This window comes from Rhinopithecus bieti, unplaced genomic scaffold (assembly GCF_001698545.2).
Source record: "Rhinopithecus bieti isolate Rb0 unplaced genomic scaffold, ASM169854v2 scaffold_75975, whole genome shotgun sequence".
Taxonomy (NCBI): Eukaryota; Metazoa; Chordata; class Mammalia; order Primates; family Cercopithecidae; genus Rhinopithecus; species Rhinopithecus bieti.
The window spans coordinates 1169333-1177722 of record NW_016828707.1 but is presented as its reverse complement, the minus strand read 5'-3'; the positions used below and the strand labels follow the sequence as shown (position 1 = coordinate 1177722).

Genomic DNA, 8390 nt, shown 5'->3' with positions numbered 1-8390 from the left:
GCCTGTAATCCCAGCACTTTGGGAGGCCGAGGCAGGAGGATCACGAGGTCAGGAGATCGAGACCATCCTGGCTAACACGGTGAAACCCTGTCTCTACTAAAAAAAAATACAAAAAATTAGCTGGGCATGGTGGTGGGCGCCTGTAGTCCCAGCTACTTGGGAGACTGAGGCAGGAGAATGGCGTGAATCCAGGAAGCGGAGCTTGCATTGAGCCAAGATCGCACCACTGCACTCCAGCCTGGGCGACAGAGCAAGACTCCGTCTCAAAAAAAAAAAAAAAAAAAAAAAAAATAGCCTACCCATTGCTTGACTGGAGCTAGATAGCTGAGAATTCAGATGTAAAGTGAAAAGTTCTAAATATTTATCCATGTGAGTTGTGCAGCTCATTCTTGGCTAGTCTGTGGCCTTTGTAACGTTATGTGCTGAGTTCCTTCTCATCTTACCTACTCCAATGATGGAGCTAGATCCCGTACCTTTACCATATTCATAGAGAAAGGAAATAGAACTTGGACAGGAATGCATAAAATTTTGTTAAAAGCTGAGTACAGGGTCAGGCGCCATGGCTCACGCCTGTAGGTCCTCAGCACTTTGGGAGGCTGAGATGAGCTGATCACTTAGGGCCAGGAGTTCAAGACCAGCCAGGCCAACATGGCAAAACCCCATCTCTACAATAAATATAAAAATTAGCCTGGTGTGTTGGCACACGCTTGTAATCCCAGCTACTCAGGAGACTGTGACACAAGAATCGCTTGAACCAAGGAGGTGGAGGTTGCTGTGAGCTGAGACTGCGCCTCACTCAAGCCTGGGCGCCGCACTCCCAGCACTTTGGGGGGCTAAGGTGGGCAGATCACTTGAGGTCAGGAGTTTAAGACCAGCCTGGCCAACATGGTGAAATGCCATTTCTACTAAAAATTTTAATACAAAAATTAGCCGGGCGTGGTGTCAGGCATCTGTAGTCCCAGCTACTCAGGAGGCTGAGGCAGGAGAATCACTTGAACCTGGGAGGCAGAGGTTGCAGTGAGCCAAGACCACGCCACTTCACTCCAGCCTGGGCAGTTTTTTTTTGTTTTTGTTTTTTTCAAGACAAACACCCGAATACACAAACACCTTTAGAAAAGATGTTTCTAAATTATAGATTGGCTGTGTTAGATTTATGAACATGTAGTGAAACTTGACGAGGAGAGCTGTGGTTTCTCAGCATGGGCTTGGCAGGTGCCCATGGTACCCATGTGCAGGGAGACTCAGTGAGAATCAAAGGACTGACGCTGAGATACTCAAAACCCAAAGGTCGTAAGCTGGAGGAGTCCACAGCTGGAGAAGCACCTCCCACAGGAATGGAAAGCCTTCCAGAGTGAGCAGGAGCTGTGAGGTGACCCCCCTCCTCAGATCAGGGTTGTTCAGTGTCTTAGGAGGGGAGGAGAGAATCCTTCCAGAATGGCCAAGTAAAAACTTTTTCCAGCCTGGGCATCATAGCAAGACCCTGTCTCTACAAAATGTATATGTATATTAGCCAGGCGTGGTATCACGCGCCTGTAGTCCAGCTACTTGAGAGACTGAGGAAGCCGGATTGTTTGAGGCTGGGAGTTCAACACCAGCCTGGGCGAGACCCTGTTTAAATAAATAAATGTTTTTCTTTTTCCAGGAAAATGTTTTGGGGGGTCAGGTGACCTCCGCAGGCATGTCCGCACTCACACTGGGGAGAAGCCGTACACGTGTGAGATCTGTAACAAGTGCTTTACCCGCTCCGCAGTGCTCCGGCGGCACAAGAAGATGCATTGCAAAGCTGGTGATGAGAGCCCAGACGTGCTGGAGGAGCTCAGCCAAGCTATCGAGACCTCCGACCTCGAGAAATCTCAGAGCTCAGACTCTTTCTCCCAAGACACGTCCGTGACGTTGATGCCAGTGGCGGTTAAACTCCCCGTCCACCCAGTGGAAAATTCTGTGGCGGAATTTGATAGCCACTCTGGTGGCTCCTATTGTAAGTTACGGTCCATGATCCAACCTCATGGAGTTAGTGACCAGGAGAAGCTGAGTTTGGATCCTGGTAAACTTGCCAAGCCCCAGATGCAGCAGACACAGCCTCAGACCTATGCTTACTCGGATGTGGACACCCCAGCCGGTGGCGAGCCGCTGCAGGCCGATGGCATGGCCATGATCCGCTCCTCTCTGGCTGCTTTGGACAACCACTGCAGTGACCCCCTGGGCAGTCGAGCATCTTCCACCGCTTATAGGAACTCAGAGGGCCAGTTTTTCTCCAGCATGACTCTCTGGGGGCTAGCGATGAAGACGCTGCAGAATGAAAACGAGTTAGACCAGTGATGTACCACGCTTCTCCACAGTAGAGGTCTGTTCGCAGTTTGGCAGGCTGGTGTCAGGGCTGTGGGAGGACCCGGTTTCCCCATGATGGTTCCTTCTAACTAGCCAGAGAATAGATAGCTTCCCTCCTGATGATGGCTCATAATCTGAAGCATCTTGAACTGAGGGTTGGGGGGGGTGGGGCGCCTGCTGGCTCACCGTGAGGCAGCTGTGGGAGGAAGCGCTGACGTCACAGAAGCCAAAGGCTGGATGCTGTCTCAGCAGCTTCAGCTAGCGGGAGAGCGCATGTGCAGTGTCAACTACTGTACGTGTTGGTCATGTTAAAGGAATTATATATGTATAGTATTACAAGTATTTTTGCATTTTTACAAGATTGAAATTTGTAGCATTTTGTATTATTTACACAGAATTTATTTGTATATGAAACTCATACCATAATTTAATTTGAATAAATGAAACTTTTCTATATAATAGTAGTATGTTTCCTCTAGCATTTTTATTAATCTAAAGACTAGGGGTATAAAAATAAATAGCAGCGAGAACTCACTCTGCAAGGATAAGAACCTCATTCGTCAGTCTCCCTCCTGGTACAGCGGGTTTCTGGGTGGTCAGAACAGCCTGACTCCTGGCTGCCACTTACTGGCAAGGTCATGGGTGAGCTATTCACCCTTTCAGGATCTTCTTTGGGGTTTCTTTTTTGTAGTATGAGAGAAACATCTTCCAGCATTTTTACAAGGCTTGACTGATCCGAGCACCCACTTGAAAATACCTACCCAGGGCCTGGCCCTTGACAGGGCTTTCTAAATATTTACTTCCCCTTCCCAGCAGGCTCAACGGCCTCCACGGGAAGGAGATGTGCCCGTGGTGCTGTCGCTAGAATATCAAGGTGAGACTGTGGATGTGGCACGTCACAGTGATCTGCTTATAGCACCGCCTCCATGGAGGACTGTGTGGAGAGCATCCTCGAATACTCATGAGCAGCGCTAACTCAGAAGTACAAGATAAACGAGAGACCAGTGACGAGGAGAGGATTTTCATAGAAAAACAGCACAGTTGCAGAGTAGGGCATCAGCTCTGAAGTCCATTACAGGTGCATTTCCTGGTTTCCCAACCATCAGCTGCACTGCGCTCCTGCCAGGCTGGCTCAGTGAGCATCTGTTGTCCCCGTTGCACACATGGAGTGAACTTGGAACACAGTGGCCGCACGTGAATGCGGATCTTCCTCCTTCCTCCCCGTGTCCTCTCCTCTCGTGGCCTCCTCTGGCTCCTCCCTCATCCCAACTCCTGTAGCTCTTCAGCCTCGCAGCACCTACAGCCCATCCATCCCCTTGGCTGTCCCTGTGGACCCTCCTCCGCCATGGTTCACCCGCCAATCCCTTTATCCATTTCACCTGGTGAACCTCTAGTGCTACACAGAGGTAGCCCAGCCAGGCTGGTGAGCAACAGCCATTCTCCAGTTTCTACAGCTCTCCTGAGCCCCCACCCTATCCTACAATCCCCTCTCCTTGATCCAGGCCACATGCTACCCTAGACGCTTGTGTCACATCTTCTCAGACCTCTGCAGCTCGCCTGTCGTGCTTATGGCCTTGCTTCCTGTTTCTCTCAGAACCTAGAAACAAATAGGGGCCAGGCATGGTGGCTCACGCCTGTAATCCCAACAGGTTGGGAGACTGAGGCAGGTGGGTCACTTGAGCTCAGGAGTTTGAGACCAGCCTGACCAACATGGTAAAACCTCATCTCTACTAAAAATACAAAAATTAGGTATAGTGGCACACACCTGTAGTCCCAGCTACTCAGGAGGCTGAGGCATGAGAATCGCTTGAACCTGGGAAGCAGAGGTTACAGTGAGATCGCACCCCTGCACTCCAGCCTGGGCAACCTAGCAAGTCTGTCTCAAAAAAAAGAGAAAGAAAGAAAGAAATAGGAAAGAACGTTCCTCAAGCTCCCACAACACCTCCCTACCTTCCCACATCTGTGCCCGTGGACTCTGCACTTTCCCATCTAAAACCAACCTGCCCCAAACCCCTGATTTCCCACCTCTGCTTTTTCTCATGAAGTCTTATCACCATCTGACCATCTGACCTGCTATATATTCTTCCCCCGTTAGGATGTAAGCTCTCTCTCTCTCTCTCTTTTTTTTTTTCAGTAGAGACAGAGTCTTACTATGTTGCCCAGGCTAGTCTCAAACTCCTGAGCTCAAGTAATCCTCCCACCTAGGCCTCCCAAAGTGCTAGGATTACGGGCATGAGCCACCAAGCCTGGCCAGGATATAAACTCCTTGTGTCTCTTTTGTACACTGCTTTATCCTCAGTGCCCAAAACAGTGCCTGACACTAAATGCTCAGTAACAAGTTGTCAAATGAATGTCTTTGGAATACTTTTTAGTCAAAATATTGAACCTCCTAGATTGATTTATTTTTTTCTCCTGAACCTTGTTCATCAGACGCTTGTCCCGTTACTCCACTGAAACACTTTTTGCCCAGGTATCCCACGACCTCCCCATTGCTAAACCCACTGAGAATTCTCAGTCCCCATCCTAATGCCTCTTAGACAGTATATGACACTTCAGCAGCAAGTGAATTCTATTTTTCTCCTTGAAACAAGAACCAAGAGGACCACTCCTGCTAGGTTTCCCCTTCATGCATGGGTGGCTCTGACTTGGACTCCTTCCCCTACCCCAACACACATTGTAAAGTTGGGGTGCCCCAACTTTAAGAGCACAGGCCCTGGACCTCCTCTCTGGCCTTGCTCTGTCCCTAGGCCATCTCCTCAATGACAGAGCAGGAGCACCGTCATCTTGGACAAACAACTCCACTTTTTAAGTTCCAGCCCCCTTTCTAACCTCATGCATTTCAAGGAAATCACTTCTCTTCTAACAACAAACAGCCAGGAAGAGCAGACAATGAAACACAGATAAGACAGCTTGGGCACACAGGGAGGAGGGAAAGTCTCTTGGGTAATCACCAAACTTCACCCTCATACAATGGGCCCCAGTAAAACAGTGGGCCCTAATAAGCACATTCCTTTCCCTTTAGGCACACTGAGACAGGGAGGCTAAAAGCAGACAGGTGGTATGCCTGCAGCTGCAGGAAGATGTGTGGGAACAGATGCAAAAACTCTCCCTCTGGCCGGGCGCGGTGGCTCAAGCCTGTAATCCCAGCACTTTGGGAGGCCGAGGCGGGCGGATCACAAGGTCAGGAGGTCGAGACCATCCTGGCTAACACAGTGAAACCCCGTCTCCACTTAAAAAATACAAAAAATTAGCCGGGCGAGATGGCGGCGCCTGTAGTCCCAGCTACTCGGGAGGCTGAGGCAGGAGAATGGCGNGGCCGGGCGCGGTGGCTCAAGCCTGTAATCCCAGCACTTTGGGAGGCCGAGGCGGGCGGATCACAAGGTCAGGAGGTCGAGACCATCCTGGCTAACACAGTGAAACCCCGTCTCCACTTAAAAAATACAAAAAATTAGCCGGGCGAGATGGCGGCGCCTGTAGTCCCAGCTACTCGGGAGGCTGAGGCAGGAGAATGGCGGGAACCCGGGAGGCGGAGCTTGCAGTGAGCTGAGATCCGGCCACTGCACTCCAGCCCGGGCGACAGAGCGAGACTCCGTCTCAAAAAAAAAAAAAAAAAAACTCTCCCTCCCAGACAAGACAGAGACACAGAAACATTCTGAGCCTGTGATAAGCTCTCCCACCCTGAACCCTTAAATACTCTTAGTCTGTAAGAGAGAGGGCCTCTGACCTAACTCGGCCAGAAGCCCCTCTCAGGTTTACTCTGCAAAATAAACCTATCTTTGTTGAGTGGTTTTTCGTGTTTCTTTCCTCTTTATTTAACTCTTACACTCACATCTCATGGCCTTAATTAAGTACTGTCTGCCTGTGACTCTTCCCAGAACTCTGGATTCCTGTCCTGAGCTGCCTACTAGCGTCTTCACAGACACCCCAGACCAAGAGCTTTCAAGACCAAGCTCCTTGTCTTTTCCTCAATTCATGGTCACCTTATTAAATGGCAATCCTGTTCCTCCAGGATTTTTAATCCTGAGCGTTTTACTCAGACTAAAAACCTTAAGAGTTATCTTACTTCATCAGGAAGCACTTATGGAGTTGTCTCCTGTATGCCAGGCACTGGATTTGCCAAAGGCTCAGAAAACAAGACACCTAGGCCAAGTCACATTTTTGAATAAATCTGCTTGATGAGGACAATAATTTGCTCTTGTAGAATAAAACTTTAGGGAATAGCATTAAAACCAAAGTTCTAGGCTGGGCTCAGTGGCTCATGCCTGTAATTCCAGCACTTTGGGAGGCTGAGGTGGGTAGATCACTTGAGGTCAGGAGTTCAAGACCAGCCTGGCCAACACGGTGAAACCTCTTCTCTACTAAAAATACAAAAATTAGCCAGGTGTGGTGGCGGGCACCTGTGATCCTAGCTACTCGGGAGGCTGGGCAGGAGAATCGCTTGAACCAGGAAGCAGAGGCTGCAGTGAGCTGAGATTGTGCCACTGCACCTAAGCGTAGGCAATAGAACGAGACTATCTCCAAAAACAAACAAGCCAAAACCCCAAAGTTCTCTTCGTTCACATTTCGTGTCTCTTCCTTTTCTGTCCTTGTTACCCTGGCCCCAAAGCCTTATCCTAAAGAAAGAAAATCTCAGAAGAGGTGAAAAGGCTTGGAATGCGTGAATGCAAACTTGGACAGCAAATTATCTGACAGCGGACCAGACCTTGACCTTGTGCTGTGCACACAGCATGGGGCATCCACAGCAAGAATAACAGCATGTGTGTGTGTTCTCACATGTGTGCACACACCTTTTATCCCAGTTAGGACACCAGAACTGTGTTCTTGGCTCCATCGCTAGCTGACTATGTGACAAATGCCCTCTTCTCACTGATCCTCAGTGTCCTGACTGTGCAATGGCTACAGAATTTCCATTTTAGAGCTCTATGATTTTCTAAGAACGGCCCATGGCTAGGTTTTGGTAGAACCTTCCAGGGTCAAGACCTGGTTTCCATTACCAAGTTGGGAGCAGAGGCCAAGAGGCTGGGCAGGTCATCAGAAAACCCCCAGCATCTTAAAATGTCTGAGCGGAAAGGGACCTTAGCAATTATATCCTATTTTCATGGGCTTCAACCTTTTGTGACTCAGCTGGAAGACTTGTTGACAATGCAGATGTTTGGAAATGATTCTATAGGTTGGGGCAAGGCCTAGGAATCTGCATTTAGCTGGTTTTCCAGATGATTCTGAGGCAGGGAGTGCAAGGGCAGTACTTGCAGGCACGTTGATCTAGTGTGAATTCCGTATTGTACAGACCCCTCGAAATGTGAAGTGACTTGCTGGATAATAACAGTAGCAAGGATGTATCACGTCTATCATGTGCCAGCACAATGGTAAACACTCTGCAAGTCAACTCAAGCTTCATAAAAACCCCATAAGGTATATCTCATAATTGCCCCATGGACAGTTGGGGAAAGTGACTCCCTGAGAGGTCAAGGAACTTGCCCAATACCACCTAGCCAGGAGAATTGGGTCCCAAAGTTCCAGGAAGACCTGGTGGCAAAGCCCCAAGCCAGGATCAGATGCAGCCTGGAACAGAGTGTAGGGCTCACCTGCCGGGTTGTGATGGATCTGGAGAGACACCTGCTGCTATTGTAGTCACGATACTCATCACCCATCCTGCTCCAGGAGCGTCTTGCATTCTTCCCCATTATTTTAACTACTTTTTGAGACAGAGTCTCACTTTGTTGCCCAGGCTGGAGTGCAGTGGTGATCACCGCACATGGCAGCCTCAACCTCCCATACTCATGTGATCTTCCCACCTCAGCCTCCCAAATAGTCTGGGACCACAGGCGAGTACCACCACGCCTGACTAATTTTTTTATATATATATACTTTTTGTAGAGCTGGAGTCTCACTATGTTGCCCAGGCTGGTCTGGAACTCCAGGCCTCAAACGATCCTCCCACTTCAATCTCCTGAGTGGCTGGGATCACAGGCATGCACCACCACATTCGGCTAATTTTTAATTTTTTTTTTTTTTTTTTGTAGAGATGGGGTCTCACTATGTTGCCCAGGCTGATCTCAAAC

General features: G+C 49.2%; 1 protein-coding gene across 4 annotated transcripts in view; it reads left to right on the top strand.

The window, feature by feature from the left end:
- Window positions 1–3924, top strand: part of ZBTB49 (zinc finger and BTB domain containing 49) — a 32284-nt gene extending 28360 nt beyond the window's left edge. For 2 of the 4 annotated variants that reach the window (XM_017864584.1, XM_017864581.1), the window contains exon 8: window positions 1643–2787. In XM_017864584.1, the coding sequence (XP_017720073.1) occupies window positions 1643–2319 (677 nt within the window). In that variant the 3' untranslated portion in view covers window positions 2320–2787. Of the gene's footprint in view, window positions 1–1642; window positions 2788–3141 lie in introns of those variants that run through there. The other 2 variants (XM_017864583.1, XM_017864582.1) reach the window with 2 other exon arrangements.
- Window positions 3925–8390: the final 4466 nt, after the last annotated feature.